The following is a 21,639-nucleotide window of genomic DNA, read 5'->3' on the forward strand; positions in this document are numbered from 1 at the left end:
CCTTTTGATGAGAATTTTGAAAACTCTTTATTTGTTACCTTTTCAGAATCTGGTTTAACCCACACAGTTCAAGATCCAATATTCATTGAAAATTTGCAGATTGAAGTTGTTACTTCACACCTTGACAGACATTTGCAGAACTCCATTCAATCTGAGCTTACCTCTGAAAGAACACAAACCTTTCTGTGATTATTACAGCTTCTCCAAGTTTACCATCAGCACCTCAAACTACCCTTTCCACTCCCCCATCTACAACACACATTCCCATAGTTATCCCTACTTCCCCAGTTGTCACATCTATTTTTGCAACCATGGCAAACCAATATACTCCCCTGCACTTACCTGCCAATCCAGGGGCTAGAATGGGTTGAAGATATTATGTTGGGCTGGGATCTGGAGGATATTAAACCGTCTTGAGGAAAATTCACCTAGTCCAACAAAAGATTAGCCCCCAACCACATTGTTGCCCGTTTGGATAGATTCCTAGTCCACTCTTCTTTCCTGACATGCGGTCTTATGGCCACTTCTAAAATTCTACCAAATCTCACTTCTGATCATAAGCCCATCCTCCTCGAGCTTTCTCAGGATGGTAATTTAGACCCCATCCCTTTTCGTTTCATTCCTCTGTGGATTCAGCAAGACAGATTCCAAGAAGTGGTTTCTGAAGCCTGGAATAGGCCTGTCCATGGTTCTCCATTCTTTGTGTGGGAAGAGAAAATCAGGGGACTAAAAAGAAGTCTTAAGGAGTGGGCAAAAAGATTGGAAACACCTACTGCCAAAAGAAAAGAATCTCTCAACAGTCTTGCTGCTCATCAAATAGCTGTGGAGCAGAGTCCTGTAACACAAAATCTTCTCCAAAAAGAAGTCGAGCTGCAAAAAGAGGTACACAGATATAGCAAGGAGGAGGAAGAATTATGGAGACAGAAGTCTAGGAATCTATGGTTAAAGTCCGGAGAGAAGAATACCGGCTTCTTTCATAAACAAGCCGAAGCTAGAAAGCACTTCAAATCAGTTTCTGAGATACATTACCAAAACACGGTGGTTAAGGATTTCGATGGCATTAAGAGAGCTGCTTATTCCTTCTTCAAAGATCTTTATTCGGCTCCTGAAGAAACCCCTATAGATCCTCATGCCTACCCAATGGATTTAATTCCCAAGAGCGTTAAGGATTCGGACAATGCTATGTTGACTGCTCCGATTAGCTTGGACGAGCTTAAGAATGTTCTGGATTTCATGGAGCCTGATAAAGCCCCAGGCCCTGATGGGTTCACTGTCAGGTTTCTCTTGACTTGTTGGTCGACAATTAAATAAGATTTATTGAGAATGGTCAGAAAGTCCCAGAATTGTGCTAAGCTGGGCGGTGGCATCAATTCGGCCTTTCTAGCCTTGATCCCTAAAGAGAAAGGCGCTTCCGAATTCAGCAGATTTAGGCCCATATCCTTGTGCAATTCAAGTTACAAGCTGGTCTCCAAAATAATCGCCAACAGGCTAAAGAATATTTTGCCAGCCATCATCCCTGAAAATCAAGGCGGATTCATAAAAGGAAGAAAGATATTGGACAACATTGTGTTGGTGCAAGAAGCGGTCCACTCTAGCTGCCAAAGAAATGAGAAAGGATTGGTGATTAAGTTCGATCTAGCTAACGCATTCGATAGGGTGAGACATGATTTTTTGTTCAATGTGATGAAGAAGTTCGGCTTTTCAACAGCCTTCATAAACTGGGTGAATGTTTGTATTGCCTCGCCATGGATCGCGCCACTGGTCAATGGCCGCTCAACTGACTTCTTCCAAGCCTCTAGGGGCCTTAGACAAGGATGTCCCTTGTCTCCACTCCTATATGCTATTTAGGCCTCAGTACTCAATTTCCAGCTTGATCATAATCAGAAGATTCAAATCCTGTCTGGCCTCAGAATGACTCACAAGGTGAAGGACATCAATCATGCACAGTTCGCAGATGACACTTTGCTGCTTGGAGGAGCCAACATAATCTCTGCCAGATCCTTTAAGAAGGAGCTAGACATTTACAGGTTGCTCTCAGGCAGCAAAATTAACTACCGGAAATGCTCAATCTATGGCTGGAACTGCTCGAACAAGGAGCTGTCTGATATTGCAAGACTTTTAGAAATGGATGGAATTCGAAATTGGGAGTCATTTAAATACCTCGGGATCCCAATCTTCAAATCCAATCCTAAAGTTGCTCACTAGATGCCGCTGCTAGATAAGTTAAAGATCATAATCCAAGCTTGGGGTGCCTCTTGACTGAATAATGCAGGGAAAGTCATCCTTATGAAGTCGGTTCTTATAAGTATGCCTCTATATCAACACTCTGTTCTCCTTGCCCCCAAAACCTTTCTCAACAAAATGGACAGCCTGTTGAGAAGATTCCTGTGGGAAGGTGGGAACAACAACAACAGAAGGCTCCATTTAGTGAACTGGGAGACTCTCAAGAGACCTCTTTTGGAAGGCGACCTCCACCTGTGCAACTTGGCTGCTCAAAATCTTGCTTTGGGATCCAAAATATTGTGGAATTTGGTCTCCGGAAACTCTAGTTGGAGCAAAAGAGTCATTTGGAAGAAATACTTCCAAGGGCAACGCTTGAGATGCCTGGATAAGCCTCCAAGATCTTTAAAAGGATCTCCGATCTTCAATCTTTGTAGCTCCGCTATGGAGGAATTCAGCCATCATCTTTACTGGATCCCTCGTAATGGGAGAAATATCAAAATATGGGAAGACTCGATTCTGGGTGATCAACCTTTGAATCAAGTGGATGGTCTAGCAAATATCAAAGCTTGGCTTCAGTCCTCCAATTTGCACACCCTGTGGGATATATCTATCTGGAAGAATGACCCAGATAGACTCTGGGACTGTTGGAATCTGGGGGAGGTTCCTCTTATGTTGCAGGGGGAAGCTTCACTATTGCTAGATCTGCTTCAAGGCAAATCTCCTTCAAAGGCCACCTCTAAAGACAAAAGAGGTTGGGGCTCCCTTTCAGGTTCTTACTCTGCTACCGAAGGTTATAAAAGAATGACGGCTGTCCCTTGTGCTCCTCCTGACCCAGCTCAATGGAAATTTATATGGGATTTTCCCTCTCTCCCCAAAATTGACTTTTTATGTTGGACTCTTGCGCACAATAGCATTCTCACCAGAGATAATTTGAGAAGAAGAGGGATGGAAGGGCCTTCCAGATGCCCCCTTTGTTTGTCTGATGAAGAAAATGTCAATCATCTACTGTTGCTTTGTCCCTTTGCTTTGGTAGTCTGGAGGGGAGTTCTGAGGTTACCAGCAAATCTTGATCTCCCAGACAGCATTCCTTCTCTGCTCCAAACTTGGGCTAGCCTATCTCCCTTTTGCCTGAAAAAAAAAAGTCTTCTCAAAACAAGTTGGATGTGGATCCCTAAATTTATCTGCTGGAAGCTGTGGTTGGAGAGGAATAATAGAATTTTCAGAGGAGAAAGCTGCAATTCTACAAGAGTTATTTCTAAAATCAAAGCTCTGCTAGGCGAGGCTTTGGAAGCCAATACTACTTCAAGGAATGAAATGAGACTGGTCAAAGAAGAGGAGCAATGGTTTCAAGAACTGGTTCCGAATCTGAAGGAAAGGTCCATTCCTCCTGCACTTGCCCATGCCAACTGGGAGATTAGGATGTAGGAACTGGAGTTCATCAAGTGGAGATCAGCCCTAAATGATCACTGTTTATTATTCAATGGGGCTTCTAAAGGAAACCCTGGGCTTGCTGGCAGTGGTGGGGTTCTTCTGAGTTCTGGAGGTTCAACAGAAATGCGGTTCCATTGGGGTCTGGGCGTCGAAACCAATAACAGAGCGGAGGCTCTCGCACTATGGCAGCAGCTGAATCTGGTGATCGATCGAAATATCCTCTCTCTGTGTGTATTTGGAGATTCTAGACTCATCATCCAGGCGATGACCTCTCATAAGACTCCCCATCAAGTTCATTTAGCCACTGTTATCAAAAAAATCCAGCTCTTATTGCCCAAGTTCAACAAAATCTCCTACTACCACATATTAAGAAATCTCAATTCTCAAGCTGATATGGAGGCCAATCTTGGCTCCCTCTGTAATCGAAGATCTCTGGTGGTCAACTCAATGGAATCCTCCTGTTCCATTCCCTGATGTTTCTGCTGATCGGACCTCTGTTCCTAATTGCGCCAAGGGTTAATACTCTTCTCCTCTTTCCTCTGATATCCGGGATCTCTCCTCAGTGTATTATCAATCTGTTTAAATTTATGATCTCAGGCCTATTCATCTTCAGTCAATCTTCCGTCAATGGACTCTGTCTCCTGTCAGAGCTTTAGGTTCAAAAGCGTCCACAAACGACCATCAAGATGTCTTATCAGCTCCAGATTAGAACCTGCTCTGTTCTCACACCTGAATACCGTTTACACCAATCTCAAAGTCTTCATCTCCGAAAGGCGGCAATTTGACTTGTATATCTGAGGGTTGCAATTTTGGGCGTTGGAGCTTCTTCATTCCATAAGCATACTCTCCAAAGTATACGCGGATTCATCATTAGCACCGGCCCGCTTATGTTTTGCTCGTCCAGGGAATGCCCAGGGAAGTCCTCTGGCCTTGGGCGTTGCTATGTCCATTGCCCGACAACATCTCATTCATCTATGCGGAACATTCATCTCTGTGGGACATTCTTCTTGGCGAAGCAAACAAACATCTGATCCTGATCTGATCCTGGTCACTGGTATTATCTTAAAGTGTGATGAACCTGCTCGGTGCTCTGTCTTCTGATCTCGTTGACAGCATGTCAAAACAGCTAACCATGAGAATCCTTTCTCTGTCAATGCTGCATTGTAAGAGCCTGCGGCAGCCATTTTGCCGCCCTAAATAAAAATATAACCGTTATTGTCAAAAAAAAAAAAAACTTTAAGAAAGATAACAATAACATGAGAAAAAGGGTGGAGCAGTGATGTGGAAACTAGGGAGGAAACGAAGAGATTCAACCTCGGGTGGATTCTCATTACCAGCCATTAACTCTTCACAGTTGGCATATGCTAAAACATGGTTTGTTTTCCTATATTCATCCAATAATTACAACCAAGCAAGCAGGTTCTCCTTGGTAGGTGTCAGCTCTCACAGCTCCTTTCTGTCGGCTTGCCCATTTTCGCGAAGCATCGACCCCCGGCTCCATCCCTCCACTGTCACGCTTTTGGTTTTTTATGGTTTTGGGAGTCCAACTGATCCAGGTGGATATTGGTGGCCACCTGCCAAGTCCACCTGGACCCCCACCATTGTCTTTCTCAGCATTTTCAGTTTCCTTAATTGTAGCACAACTTAATATTTTTAGCAGTTTTTCGGGTCCTGAACTTCCGGAGCCGTTTTGAGGCCCTAAACGACGTTTTTTGGGGAATCCGAGGGCAACATGGGTCCATGGGATGGACCGATGTTGCCCATTCCAACAATTATAGTGCTCGGATAGATCTTTCTAATGAGCTATTGTACGCGTCAAACGGAGATCATATGCCAAAGTTACGACCCCGGGAAGTTGATGTACCAATTTACCCCAAACGGGGCCCACAGTTTGGCGTTTCATCTCCTAGGGTTAGGTTTTGGAATGTTAAGGGTTTTCCATTGTTTCTCAACAATAAATAGGCCTTCGAGCCTCATTGTAACACAGTTCAGAGGCATGTAGCCATCACATCTCTTCTCAGAGATAAGCTACCATTGCCCTAGCTGGTTTATTTCCATTTCTGGTTGTAAGCATATTTCAGTATTTTCCATTAATGAAATGAAGTATTATTTTCGCTGCATCTTTGTGTATATGGTTATCTCTGTAATTTGTTGCGTTCCTGTTTAAATCCGGATCAGTGGTATCAGAGCGGTCTGCTTTTTCTCTGTTTTTCTTTGCATGTCCCCAACAAGGTCGGGATATAAGGAGTTAGGGCTTGAACTGGTTGAACCTTTGCAAGACCAGCCTCGCAAATCCCGACGGCCTCCCATGGCGGACGAGAAGAAAGACGAGGGGGCAGGAGATCCCATCAAAATCTTGCTCGAAGAAGCCCTCGAGCGACAACGGAACGCGATGATGGATAGCTTCGCCCAGATCCTTCAGCGGCTACCCAGAAGCAACGCATCGGCTTCCAGCAGCTACTCTGGAAACGCCACACCCTTTAAGGTACAAGTTAATTTTTAAATCCCCATATTCGAGGGTCAGATAGACGCAGATGCCGTAGATAAATGGTTAAATCTGCTAGAGGGTTATTTTTCTGTTCATGAATTTTCGAGTCGGGAAAAGATTGTTTTTGCTCTTCTCAAAGCAGCCCCCCACGTCAAGGACTGGTGGGAAACCTACTGCGAGCAGAAGGATGAAAGTACTGGCTCACTATTTTCAGCCGCACCCACCTGGGATTCGTTCCGGGATGCCATCAAGGAGCAGTACTACCCTGTCGGAAGCTATGAGGATGAATACATAAAGTGGACCACGCTGCGGCAGGGAAGGGACCAAGACGTGCCGGAGTTCACCAATCTTTTCCATACCCTTCGCACAAAGTTGGGTATCAAGGATTCGGAGCAAAATTTGATACTCAAATACCGTGGCTGCTTGCACAAGTACATCCAGGAAGAAATACAATTCCTAAACATCCCCTCGCTCGGCGCAGCATACCGATATACCGTCAAGGTCGAGAAGAAGTTTAAACAAAAGAAGCGAGACTTTGGATTTGCGAATCCAAAGCAGGGGAAAGGTGCCCCTAAACCACAGAACAAAGGACAAAGCCAAGGCGGGATAGCCCAAGACAACCAGCCGAAGCTGCAAGCAAAGAACAGCGCCGCGAAGCCGAGAAAGGACACTGGAAAATGGTGCGAGTTCCATAAGAGCTCCACTCACAACACAAGTGAGTGTCGGGCCAAGCAGTCACTGGTGGCTGAGCTAAAGGTTTCAGAATCAGATGCATGTTCCGACTCTGAGTCAGAACCCGATAAGGGGTATGAAAAAGGGAAGCAGATCATTGATGCGGATCCCAGCGCCACTGTTGCTACCGCAAAGATCCAGAAAAATGAACCCGAAGATCCAGAGGAGGAGGAGCGTCTCTTCCACTCCCAGATGTGGGTAAAGGGCTCCCCGATACAGTTCATTTTTGATAGCGGGAGTCAAAAGAACCTCATTTCGGTAGAGGTCGTGAAGCGGTTGGGCTTACCGACCACAGCACATCCACAACCATACACCATTGGGTGGCTTCACCAAGGACGAGATCTTCGCGTGAGCCAGCAGTGTCGCCTTCCATACAACATCAAGCCCTTCACGGATGAGGTATTGTGTGACATTGCGCCCCTTGAAGTTTGTGATGTATTACTAGGACAACCATACTTGTGGAAGCGACATGCTATGTATGAATCAAGGCCCCGTGCTGTTATTATTACATTGGGAAATAAGTTGTTCAGGATACCAGAGGTAGCACCACCTGCCACCATCTCTTTGATTACTGCAAAACAATGCAGTAAGATCATTTCCAAAACCAGGAAATTTGTTTTCCTGATGATACGCCCTCAAGGAAAGAAGAAGACAGTGGCCGCGGCCTCCAAACGGGGTCCCTCTGCACGACAACTACAGATGGACAAGGTTGTGGAGGAGTACGAGGACATCTTCACCTCCCTGGCAGGGGTTCCTCTGCACTGTCAAGTCAAGCACTCCATCGATCTGACCCCAGGTGCGCCGCTACCCAATGGACCAATTTATCGGCGCTCCGTTTTGGAGAACAATGAAATCAAGAGGAAGATTCAGGAGCTCCTACAGAAAGGTCACATCCGTCCGAGTTCATCGCCCTGTGGGAGCCTGATCGTGTTGGTACAGAAGAAAGATGGGACGTGGAGACTCTGTATTGACTATCGGGCGCTGAACAAGATCACTGTCCGTAATAGGTACCCGATCCCGCAGATTGATGACCTCCTAGACCAACTAAAGGGGGCGAAATATTTTAGCAAGATCGATCTGAAGTCAGGATATCACCAGGTACCAATCGAACCCTCCGATGTGTGGAAGACTGCCTTCAAATCCAAGGAGGGCCTCTTCGAATGGTTGGTCATGCCTTTCGGATTGACGAATGCTCCTACAACCTTTATGAGGCTAATGGATGACATCTTGCGGCCGTTCACCAACTCCTTTGTAGTGGTATACTTGGATGACATTCTGATCTTCAGCCAGAGTTGGGAAGAGCACCTCCACCACATCCGACAGGTTCTCCAAACACTGCGGCAACACAAGCTATGTGCCAATTTGGAGAAATGCACTTTTGGCATGACCCAGGTTCAGTATCTGGGATACATCATTGATGAACAGGGGGTGCATGTCGACCCAGCCAAGATCCAAGTCATTCGGGATTGGCCCTCTCCAACCACTCTAACAGAGCTCCGCAGCTTTCTAGGTCTTGCCAACTTCTACCGCAGGTTTGTGTTGGGGTTTTCCCATATTTCTTGGCCCTTGAGTCAGGTCACCAAGGGCGGGGCGAAAGCAAAATTCTTTTGGTCTGAATCTCAACAGAAGGCATTCAGGGAGTTGAAGGATTGCCTCTGCACGACACCAGTGCTCGCGTTACCAGATTTACAACAACCATTTGAGGTCGAGACAGATGCCTCTGACTATGCTATTGGGGCAGTCCTTACTCAACATGGACATCCAGTGGCATATCACAGTGAAACACTTTCAGACACAGTCCGAAAGTACCCCACTTATGATAAAGAGATGTATTCCATTGTACAGGCCTGCCGACAATGGAAGCATTACATTTTGGGGAAGGAAACGGTCATCCACACAGACCACCGACCTCTGCAGTTCATACAGACCCAAGGGAAATTGCAGAATGATCGCCATCAGAAGTGGTCTACATACCTGCAGCAGTTTCACTTGAATATCAAGGATAAAAAGGGCAGCACCAATAATGTTGCAGATTGCCTCAGTCGGCCACCGATCATGGCGCTAACCACCGTGCTCAACTCTTGTGGGCACGAGCCTTCTGATTGGCCACTTCTCTACAAAAGCGACCCAGAATTTGGCCACACATACCAGACACTCTTGGAGGGTCGGCATGTTGCAGATTTTCACCTCCAGGATGCCCTATTATGCCACCTCGGTCACCTTTGTGTTCCTTCAAGCGAGCGTGCCAAGATGATTTGGGAAGCACACTACAGTCGGGCTGCTGGGCATTTCGGGGTTGAGAAAACAGTGGCAGTACTGCAAAATTATTTCTATTGGCCGAATCTTCGACAGGATGTTGGGAAGTACATCCGATCATGTACTGCCTATTCCATTGCCAAACCGACCATTAAGAAGCACGGCCTCTATACCCCGTTGCCTACCCCTAGTCGACCTTGGGAATCCATCTCCATGGATTACATGTCAGGCCTTCCTTCCACTAAGCATGGAAATGACTGTGTTTTTGTGGTCGTCGACAGGTTCTCGAAGATGGCCATTATGATGGCCTGCAAGAAGAATATCACAGCAAAAGCCACTGCAAAACTCTTCTTTGAACGAGTGTGGGTGCACTTTGGGATCCCACAGCCTATCATCTCAGATCGGGACAGTCGGTTTCTCAGCACATTTTGGTCCAGTCTCTGGTCAATGCTGGACACCAAACTCACGAAGTCCACAGCCTTCCATCCTCAAACTGATGGCCAGACAGAGGTTGTCAACAGGATGATTGTGCACATTCTGCGCATGTATAACTCAAATCATCCACGCACATGGGACGAGAGCCTCCCCTATGTTCAGCACAGCTACAACCGAGCTCTTCACAGCTCCACTGGCCATAGCCCTTTTCAGGTGGGTTTGGGATTCCAGCCACTATGCCCCATTGATGTGGCCATGCCCCTTGCAGCTACTCACATGAATTCAGCTCATGTCCAGTCCAAAACAGATAAGGCCACCAGCTTCATTGAGCGCATCCAACATATTCGCCAGCAGGTCCATGACATTCTTGAGAAATCAAATGCCAAGTACAAGCAGCGACATGATCAACACTGGGTGCCACACAAGTTTCAGGTGGGCGACAAAGTCTGGTTGCATTTGCAAAAGGAACGCCTTACTGGAGCCTATTGGAATTGAGACCACTCCGATATGGTCCTTACACCATTACTAAGGCTATGGGAGACAATGCATTTGAGCTCAGCATTCCCCATTCCTTGGCCTGCACCCAATGTTCAATGTGGACCGCCTTCGGCCATACTTTCCACCATTGCTAGACACATCCGACATTGCAGAATAGCTCAAACCCACAGAATTAAATCTAGATTGCATGGAACAAGTTGCAACTGATCGGATCATGGACACACAGATCAAGAACACTCGCCAACAGAATATCCAACTGTATCGAGTTGTCAAAGCAGGCCAAATCCTTCAGCAGGGCAAGTGGCTCACCAGGGAACAAGTTCAGCAGAAGTTTCCTCATCTCATGGAGGAGCTCAACGCAATGGGGACCATTGCTTCCTAAGGGGGGAGGAATGATCTAGGTGGATATTGGTGGCCACCTGCCAAGTCCACCTGGACCCCCACCATTGTCTTTCTCAGCATTTTCAGTTTCCTTAATTGTAGCACAACTTACTATTTTTAGCAGTTTTTTCGGGTCCTGAACTTCCGGAGCCGTTTTGAGGCCCTAAACGACGTTTTTTGGGGAATCTGGGGGCAACATGGGTCCATGGGATGGACCGATGTTGCCTGTTCCAACAATGATAGTGCTTGGATAGATCTTTCTAATGAGCTATTGTACGCGTCAAACGGAGATCATATGCCAAAATTACGACCCCGGGAAGTTGATGTACCAATTTACCCCCAAACGGGGCCCACAGTTTGGCGTTTCATCTCCTAGGGTTAGGTTTTGGAATGTTAAGGGTTTTCCATTGTTTCTCAACAATAAATAGGCCTTCGAGCCTCATTGTAACACAGTTCAGAGGCATGTAGCCATCACATCTCTTCTCAGAGATAAGCTACCATCGCCCTAGCTGGTTTATTTCCATTTCTGGTTGTAAGCATATTTCAGTATTTTCCATTAATGAAATGAAGTATTATTTCCGCTGCATCTTTGTGTATATGGTTATCTCTGTAATTTGTTGCGTTCCTGTTTAAATCCGGATCACCAACTGCTCCACAAGTCCCGAGCTCTAATTGTCATGGGTAAAGACCTGTAACAGTAACACCTGCGGGTTGAGGGTAGTAGGTTTTCACTGCGTGATATCTAAACAGTTTTTCATTTCACCTTGAGCAGTTACCTCGTGCTCCCGTGCCCTAACCCCACCAACCCCTTAACTCCATAATGGAAGAGGTTTACGAGGAGGAACTCTTGGATTATACATCAGAAAACTGCCTAGAACCCAAAATCTCCGTGGCCTCCCATCCGTTGGTGCAAGGAGGGGTTGTTTTGGGAACAGACAATGCACCGACAAATCAGGTTGACAAAGGAATTTATGGACTGGCAAACATGGAAACTTCCTTTTCAAGATTGGATATCTTTCAACCAAGAGCAACGATCATCGAGGGATTTATAAACCCTATTGAGGGTTCTTCCACCCCTTTTCTTTTTATCCCATCTCCAACCGACCTGCTAGCTTGGAACAACCAGCACCAGGTCATAGAAGCTATTCAAGGCGGTGAGGGTCTCTGCCTAGGGTTTCAAGACGAACCATTTCTCGGAACTATTGAGCTTCACAGTGATCATTGCAGTCCAAACAACCGGCACAACCATCCAGAATGCTCGCAGGCTTAAACGCAGTTAGACAATTTTAATGAAAAACCCCAACCCTGAGGGTTCTTTGAAGGCATTGTAAATAATGACCCAAACAGAGAGGAGGTAAGGGACTCGGACCCTGAACTCAGCCCACGCAGAGAAGATAACATCCAACTGGACCACCTGAATCCTAGGAAAAGAAATTTTAATTCATCTAAGCTCTCAAAAACCCAAGAACAAGGAAGATATCTGGTTTTTTGAGAAGGCATTGGTATGGACAAGGAAGCCCTAACTGAGAATATGGTCTTAGTTGGGCGAGTCTGCGGCTGGAACTACACACTAGGATGACTGAAGAAATGGACCATGGAGGTATGGGGAAACATTTTTCTATAATTACCTACAGTACTGGCACTCTCTAGAGGCTGGTTTGCCCTTATCTTTGACAAACCATAAGATGTCAACTAGATTCTCACCCACTTCTGGCATATTGAAATGACCCCAATTCTCCTAAAGCAATGGTCCACTCTTTTCAACCCTCAAAAGGAAAGTTTAGGAGCAGGGCTGATTTGGGTCCATTTTCCTAGCCTCCCGCTTCAGTTCTAGTTGGAGGATATCTTCAGGATCATCGGGGACGAAGTAGGCACATACCTCGACCATGACAGATCTTACATGGATACAGGTACTCTGGCGATGGATCGCATCTTAGTTTATTTGGACACCAGGGACGGCCTAGTGGAGAGTTATTAGTTTCACATGGGCTCCACAACTCGCTGGCAGGAATTGGACTACTAGGGTATCCCCTTCAGGTGTTGGAAATGCCACGAGGTTGGCCATCTCTACAAGGACTGTCCCTAGTCACAAGGCATAGGCCATCCTCACCAAGAAGGTTAGTTGCAGCAAAAACTCAAATGGATTTGGGAATGGTAGAGATCTCATACATGCAGTCTAGGCTATCTTAGGACACCAGTAGATGGCCTCCTACTCCTTCCAGCCTCCCTGGACCTAACTCCTTGCATTTTGCGGCACCGAGCACCAGGTCCTGCTCCAAAGAAGGTGTGGGATTCATGGGTACCTCCTCTCCTCATATCTCTATTACTCCATCTATTTATAATTTTGATGTTTCTTTATCTAGTCTGATTACTTCGAATTTAATCGCCCCCCTCCCCAAGTTGAGCCAAATTACTTGCCCATTGATTTCAGCCCCTTCCCTATCCCTTCCCTCCCCCTGTACCCTCAGCCACCTTCCTATCAATAATACCCCTGGGGCCTCAACTTTTTCCTCTTCCCACCATTACAATCTGCAATACATTACCCCTTCCCTCCATGCCTACGGATTGGAGGATGACCCACTACCCCCCCCTCCCCCGAAAGCCCCAAGGGGCAAACAATCCCACATCTACAAAGCCATTAAAAGAGCCAACATTGAGGTGGCCATAGGCATACAAACTCCCATAGATTAGGTCCTTAGAGCAAAGGGGAACCCTGCCTCAGTGATCCCATGAAAGGCTTCTCTTTCAATTGTAGGGGACTAGCCAGCCTCAACAAAAAACTAGCTCTCAAAAGACTATGTCACTCTCATAACCTGGAATTTCTAATGCTCCAAGAAACTCTGGGTGATGGAGTATTGATCCATAATACTCTAAAAAAATTTCTGCCCAACTGGAGTTTCTTCTACCTGGATGCTAAAGGTCAATCGGGTGGACTCGTTCTGTGTTTTAACAACCACATAGTCAAAGTTTTCAATGCTTGGGGCGGGTAAGGTTTCTTGGGTGCAAATATCATCTCAAACTCGCCCCTCGCTTCTCTGAGAATCATAAACATCTACAGGCCTTGCCATCATAGGGAGGCTTTCTAGGACAACCTCCTCCAATAGGACTTCATGTAGTCAGATGACATTATTATTGGGGTAGATATTAACTTTTCCCTGGGGATGGCCAAATCCTAGGGACACAGAACCCAATCAGACACCCTTACCGGCTACTTTGAGAAGCTTCTGGATGACCATGAACTCCTTAGCCTCGATTCGACTCCCAAAGTGCATACCTGGAGAAATCGCCGAATAGGGGAACATGCCCTGGCCCATCGTCTTGATCGCTTCCTCATTAGGCCCAATCTTCTCAACAGGCTTGGGGGTATTAGACATTGGGTCGGAATGGGGAGCTGCTCTTACCACTCCCCTACATTTCTAGATCTAGAAGATGAGGCCAAGAAGTCAAGTTCCCCTTTCAAATTCAATGTTGTATGGATTGGAGATGCTAGTTTCCAAGACCTAGTAAACAAGAGTTGGACACATTTTAACAAGGAAGAGGGGCTCTCGCCAGGTTCATCTATAACTCAAAATTTGAATCAGCTAAAGCATGAAACTATAGCCTAGATCAAGAATAACAAATAGGAGGAGGACAAGGAACTGGCAAATATTGAGACTGGGTTGGCCCACCTCGACTCTCGAGGCTTGTTGAGCTATTCCACCTTCGACTCCAAGGACCATATGGTCAATCTAGAAAAGGAAAAAAAATAAATTCCTTCAAAGATTTGAAGAGATTTGGAGTTTAAAGAGCAAGGTAACCTAGCTTAAAGCGGGAGATGAAAACACCAAGTTCTTCCAACAGTTCGCCAGAGGCAGGAGGAACATCAACACCATATCGTGCCTAAGGGAAAAAAACGAAAGAGAGGCCAACACTTTCACTCAGCTAGTGGACCTGGGGGTCAGACATTTCTCAGATATCTACAAGAGACCCAGGGAAGCTAACATAGCAGAGATTCTCCAAGTTACCGAGGTTATCCCTCTTTTTGTCGAGGAAGAGGACAAGGAGATTTCGAATGCCCCCATCACTCTTGCTGAGCTGGAGGTGACCCTCAAAAGCATGGGCAAAGATAAAAGTCCAAGGCCAAATGGTTGGTCAATAAAATTTTTCATTGCTTTTTTTGAGCTCATTGGTCAAGACCTGTTGCTAGCTGCAGAAGACTACCGAATCACTGGGGTTATGCCTGAGGCTTTTAACTCTACCTTCCTTTCCCTTATCCCCAAAGGGGACAACCCCCAATCCCTTAATGATTTTAGACCCACCTCACTCTGAAACAACATATATAAGATATTTTCCAAAATCATCACCCTTTGTATTAAACCCATCCTCTCAAGAATGATCTCTAAAGAACAATTTGCTTTCCTTAGCCATTGTCATATCTAGGAAGCTATTGGGACAACACATGAAATGCTCCATTCAATCAAATCTGATTCGATAAAAGCCTCTATTTTGAAAATTGATTTGTCTAAATCCTTCGACAGGGTTAACTGGACCTACCTTCAGGTCATGCTAACCCATATTGGCTTCCCCCACCATTTCATCAAGTGGGTGGGTAGCTATTTCACTAGAGTCTCCTTCAGTTTCCTAATAAATGGTGCAGCTTCAAACTTTTTTCATGCTGAAAGGGGGCTCCGACAAGGTTACCCTCTCTCCCCTCTCTTGTTTCTACTAATAATGGAAGGTCTCAACAGACTTATATCTATAGCTAGGAACAATGGCTCACTGAGGGGTGTAAATATCAGTGACAGGACCACCATCTCTCACCTTCTCTTTGTTGATGATATTCTGATTTTTCTAAATGGGTCACTTAGTGACTCCTCTACTTTCAAGGCAATTTTAACTTTATTTTGAAAAGCAACAGGAATGGAGTCGAACACAACAAAATCAACGATTATTTTCAGCTCTAGCCATCTAAATGAGCAACACTTTGCCTCCCAACATTTTTCTTTTGTGCAACAATATTTGGATGTTGGCCTAAGATACCTGGGGTTTCGTCTCAAACCCAATGGATACCACATTGCTGACTGGGCCTGGCTAATAGCAAAGATTGAAGGTTGCATTAATATCTGGCAACAGAGATGGCTTTCCAGGGAAAGGAGACTCACCCTTATAAAATCAGTTCTAGAGGCTATCCCCATCTATTGGATGTATCTGGACTAGATAACCAAAGGCATCCACCACAGAATCAAACAGATCTGCCGCAAGTTCCTTTGGCGGCAACAAACTAACGACAAAGTCTTTGCCTGGGTAAATTGGGAGCGAATAGCTAAACCTAAAAAGTGAGGAGGCTAGGGCCTAAAGGAGCCCCAAGATTTCACAAAAGCCCTGGGAGCTAAATTGGTCTGGCAAATTATCTCTTCAAATAGGCTCTGGACCGAAGTAATCTACAACAAGTATATCTTTCCACAGTACACCATTGATTAGATCCGTAGTACTCAGCACCACCACTCGGGGGCCTCAATCATCTGGAAGACAGTCATTCACTCAATGAACATCATAAAATTAGGACTGGCTTGGAAGATGGGGAATGACACTCAAATGAGGATAGGGGTTGATCCTTGGGCTAGCAGCGAGAATGTCCACATCTTCCCTCAAGATATGAGACGGGATCTCAGTGAGACAGGTCATACCCTCCTGGCTCACATTCAAGCGGATGATTGGGCGGAAGCCCCTCACAGGCATTGGAAGGACTTTCACACTTTGGGCATCAGTGACAGATGGAGAGAGGACTAGGCTGGCTTTATTGGTGGTCTGGAGGAAGCAAATTTTAAGATCTCAGATAGATAAGACAGGCTTATATGGGCCAAGGCTACCACAGGAAACTACTCCCCCAAAGTCAGTTTTGATTCCTTAATCGAATCTCGTGCCACCGGTCCTCAGTGCTGGTGTTGGAGCTCTCTTTGGAAGCTGAATGCCCCTCACAAAATGAGACTCCTCCACTGGCTATCCTCTCCAACAAAATTCCCACTGATATCAACCTAGCTAACCACAACATTCATGGATCATCAAGATGCAGTCTCTGCAATTCTGCCACCGAGGACATGGACCACTTATTTCTTCATTGTCCAGCTTCAGTTGAGATCTGGAATACAATCACTCAAGGGAATAATTTTCCCTATCAGTGGGCCAGTAGCAATATCAAAGATGCGTGGGAGACTTGGTTGTCCAAATCAGCAACTCTGAAACAAAAAAACCTGCCACTTATCATTTGCTGGGGCATTTGGATCACCAGGAATTCCAAAATCTTTCAAGACAAAAATATTTTGGGTGCTGCTTTGTGCAACAACATCCTAGTTATCTACAACTCTCTCCCCAAAGAAAAAGACCCACTTCCCCCCCTCGCCCCTCGAATCATTATCCCTAAATCTATTGACAAGAACCAGCCTTGGGCTTACCTTGATGGCTCTGCCAGCACCAAAGGTTGTGGGGGAGGAGCCATCCTACACTTGTCAAAGGTAGTAAATTTAAAATTGAAAGTGGATTTAGGAAGGGGCACAAACAACTATGCCAAACTCAGCAGCCTCAGACACTTACTTCTTTTCACCCTGGAAAAACATTGCCCTTCAATCCAAATTTTTGGGGACTCTCAGCTCATCATAAACTGAATAAATGGATCTTATCATTGTCACATGCACACACTCAAAGATTTGTTGGAAGAAACAATTGGTCTTAAATCATAGTTTGAATCTTTTGTCTGTTGTCACATTTACAGGGAAAAGAATGAAGTCGATGACCTTCTTTCCAAAGAGGTCACGTAGTTGAATAGAGGACAATGGATAATACAGAAATACAGGAATGGTGACTTCTTCCAAGTTATCACAGGCCATATATAGATGTGGAGGCAAGTGCTAGGGATTGATCGACAGGATCAATCCCTTTTTGGTCTCTCTGGTTTATTTTGTTTTTTCATGCTTTCATTATATGCAAAACATTCCACTAAACAGTTTGTACATAGTTTTTGGACCTTCAAGTTACTGAAGGATTTTGTAATATTTAAGTAACACAAAACCCCATCATCAGATAGTAAGAGAAATAATAACACAATGCTGGCACACAACATGTAATTTGCTTAACAATCTTAATGAAAATTATGCTTTTTCTTTGGAAAAAAAAAAAACATGAGAAAATACTTGTCTGCACTTCGCTTAACACATGAATCTTATAAAATATCTTGTCTTTATTCATCAATCCAACTTGTTGGCTCAGACAATGATAAATAACTTTACAGTCTTATGATCAAGAAGTCTATAGAAATGTCTAAGAATCCATCCTAAATAATTCGAATTGTGAAGTATTTATAAAAAAATTATTACAAAATATCTCAAGATAACTTGAGATTTAATCCAGGAAATAAAAATGTCTTCTTGCAAGAAGATAGAGACAGTTATTGAACTACTTTCATGTTGTCCCATTTATTGTGGTGTTGTTGGCCTTTGTAGTTTGGTTTTAGCCCTTTATGCTACTTTATTGTTTAATCATTTACGTTGGAAGCTTCATTTACTTTTGGCTTTCATCTGATACTCTTTGACATTGATACTCTTTGACTTTGCTGATATGTCCTTATCTTTTCACCTGGTTGTTTTTCTTTTACTTTTTTACTACAATTTTCTCATAGTAAATCAGTCAATTTTTCCCACCATTCATGATCTGAAAATCACTCGTGAGTGACCTCAGTTAATTAATGAATGAATGAAGGTATTACAAACTCATGTGCTAGTGTGTGTCTATGTTATCTTAGGCAACAGATCGATAAGATTGCAAAATACATAGACACGGGAAATGGAAAACAGTAAGAGAAACACAGTAAGCAAATACAAGAACACAACAAATTAATAAGGAGTTCACCCAATCCTCTTGGGCTACATCTCCTATCCAACTTTCAGTGGTGGCCTTCTTTTATTGTGTCTTAAAGCAGAGTTTTTACAACAAGGAGCTCAAATTGAGTCTCCTAAAATAGATGATGCTTAGTAGGGTGGTTCTTGGATTCCCCAAGCCACTAGAGTGCACAGACTCTTTCTTACTAAGTCTCAACCTCAACTGGTCTTGATGGGATGAATCCAATTTGGTACTCAGTTCCTGGTAGATATCCTCACAGGGATTGCTTGAACCTCTCAAGCCTTTTGTCTACTCAATGTTGCCTTAGCTCTGTAGGTTAGCTTGGCTCTCTGTGTCTGCTTCTATCTCTTCTATCTACTTCTTCATTGTTTTCTTCTTTCTGACAATGTTTTTTTTCTTTTTTTTTTTGTTCTTTGTGTGTTCATGGCTTAAAGCCAATATGTCTCATGATTGTTTGTTTCCTCTTTCGCCCCTTCGGATCGCCTGTTGTTGTTTGATTGGAGTTCCTTGCCTCTACGTCATCACCACTGTGTAACGTCTCACAGGGAAGTGACCACTTGTCTTCTCACGAACTGTGCCATCTCTTCCTCAAACAATTTGGTATTTCAGTTACTCTGTGTAATAATTCATCCGCCAGCTCAGCAGTCAAATCGAACTTCAGACTTTTATATGTCATCGGTTAATTCTCCCTCCAGATCCAGTTTCCTATTAGGCGCATCCTCTGCCATTAGATCTGGAGCACCCAAATCCTACGGTGTTCGCTCTTATCGCATCGTTGACTTGCTTGGGCATTAGCCCGCGATGAGAGGCAGTTTTATCTCTCATCCATTGAACATGCATCGTTTGTTGTATGGAATCATTAGGTCTCCTCACAATTCTGCTTACCACCCAAAATGCCTATGATATTCTGCCGGTTTTGGAGCGCAGGACCCACCTTTCGCTTTAGCGCTTTTCCCACGGTTTTCGGCTTTCCTTGTGACAAAGCGCTCGGGGCCTTCCCTTCTTGAGTGGTTTTTCCCAACGATTTATAATTAGCGCAATTTACATCAGAAATGGCCTTCGTTTTCTGATCCGGACTTCCTAATTGCTAGTTTGCTCCCTGCGCGGTCTCCATGGGCCTCGGTCAATGCACTTTGACCAAGGTCCTCATCATGCCTTGCTGGCTACAAACTATGACTGTCCAGAGGTCTTCCTGATAGCTCATTGTCCACAAGTTTTTTTGAAGTCTGTCCTGATTTGATAAAGCCATAGAACTCTAATAATTTTTCATGGATCTAATTCGAATCATGGCTTTCCCACTGAAAAAGCTTTTGGACCACCAAAAGTTGGTTTCCAAGCATCGATTAAGTGAGGATACAATTGTATCACTTGTTCAATCTCTATCCATTTTTCACTACTCGGCTTTGAACCCTTGAGCCCAATTCTGAGGTACTCAACATCTCCCCTATGCGTCGTCCTCACCTTCCTGTCCAAAACAGTGTCTTCCTGCAATTCGTTAAGATATTCAGGTAACAGGTCATCAATAGAAGGCAATTGACTCTACTCTTCAGAATCCTCAATTAGTGAAGGTTAAAATAATCTCAAGTAATCTACATTTATGATTGAGTAGATGTGCATGCAAGCTGGTAGATCAAGGCGAAAAGCATTCTCACCAATTTTCTCAAGTATCTTGAAAGGTCCATACCTGATAGGCTTTAGCTTTTTACCTTCACCTTGCATTTTGTCTTTGTTGATGTACAACCAGACTTGGTCTCCAACTTGGAAACTATGCTCCATCTAATGCTTGTCATGCCTTGCCTTGTATTTGTCTTGGCTCTTTTCCAGCTGTTCTTGTACTGCCTAGTGGATCTCTTGGATTTGTTCAATGAACCTAGTTTCCTTGTCCACATCACTGTGTCCCTCAATTGTGGTATCTTTACCAAAGACAAATTCCAAAGGTGACCTTGGTGTGAAACCAAAATAGATCCCAAAAGAAGATCTTTGTGTAGAAGAATGTTTGGCTCTATTGTAAGCATGTTGCACATAACATAAATGTTCATCCCAAAGCTTAGGATGTTTGCTGCAATATCCCCTAAGTAATTGGATCATTGTCCTATTAACTACTTTTTTCTGGCCATCAGTTTGTGGATGAAAAGTTGTGCTTTTCTTCAGTTTGGTGTCCATCAATTCCCACAGACTTAACCAAAACTTCCCCACAAATCGGGTGTCTCGATCAGATACAATGGAAGTGGGTAGTCCAAAATGAACCCATACATGTTGAAAGAATAGTTTTGCAGTTTGTTCAACTGTAATCTGTTTATTACAAGGTATCAAAATACACATTTTGCTAAACCTATCTGCAACAACATATAGATAATCATGACCTTTCCTAGATTTAGGCAGTCCTCCTACAAAATCCATGGAAACACTTTCCCAAGGGTGAGAAGGAACTGGTAATGGAGTGTACAAGCCTAGTTTTCTATTGTTGGGCTTGCTTTTAGCACACATAGTACACCCTCTTACATATCTAGAAACTACCTCATTCATTTTTGGCCAATAACAAAATCTTTGCAGCTATGCAACTGTTTTACTTACCCCAAAGTGACTTGATATTAGAGAAGTGTGTGCTTCTCAAATTATCTTTACTCTTTCAATTTTTGGAATGAATAGCTTGCCACAATGATATAAGACTCGGTCCTTTACATGATAATCTAGTTCTTCTACTCGTTTGCCTTGACTTAACGTTGCATATACATCTTTGAAATCTATATCTTGAGTATATTGTTCAATGTAGCCCTCATGTAACACAAAATTATGCTTAAGTATAGTAGATGCATTTATAGAGGGTCTAGATAACATATCTGCAACTTTATTATGTATGCCCTTTTTATATCTAATTACTAAATGAAACTGTTGTAGAAAACCCATCCATCTATAATGTCTTGATTGCTGCAACTTAGTTTGGGAGTGTAGATATTGAAGTGGTTGATGATCAGTATGTATTACTGTCTCTTTGCCCATTAAGTAATGTTTCCACTTTTTCACACTCTGTACTAATGCATACAATTCTTTATAATATGTAGGATACTTAACTACTGCAAAATTAAATGTCTCAGAATGATAACATATGGGTTTACCGTGCTGTGTCAACACTGCTCCCATGGCATAGTCACTAGCATCCATTTGGATCTCAAATGGTCTTTGAAGATCAGGGAGTGCTAGTATAGGTGTTGTACTAATCTTTTCTTTCAAGGTGTCGAATGCTTTCTGCTATTTGCCTCCCCACTGAAACACCTTGCTCAATCCTGTTAAAGCATGTAAGGGAGCTTCAATTAAGGAAAAGT

General features: G+C 44.1%; 1 protein-coding gene across 1 annotated transcript in view; it reads left to right on the forward strand.

The window, feature by feature from the left end:
* Nucleotides 1-516: 516 nt before the first annotated feature.
* Nucleotides 517-21,639, forward strand: part of LOC149203695 (uncharacterized) — a 54,708-nt gene continuing 33,585 nt past the window's right edge. The window contains exon 1 of the mRNA XM_089401952.1: nt 517-1,277. Within this exon, the coding sequence (XP_089258078.1) occupies nt 517-1,277 (761 nt within the window). The remainder of the gene's footprint in view (nt 1,278-21,639) is intronic.

This window comes from Pinus tabuliformis, chromosome 2_1 (genome assembly GCF_031772625.1).
Source record: "Pinus tabuliformis cultivar Carrire ecotype Pingquan chromosome 2_1, CPIR1, whole genome shotgun sequence".
Lineage (NCBI taxonomy): Eukaryota > Viridiplantae > Streptophyta > Pinopsida > Pinales > Pinaceae > Pinus > Pinus tabuliformis.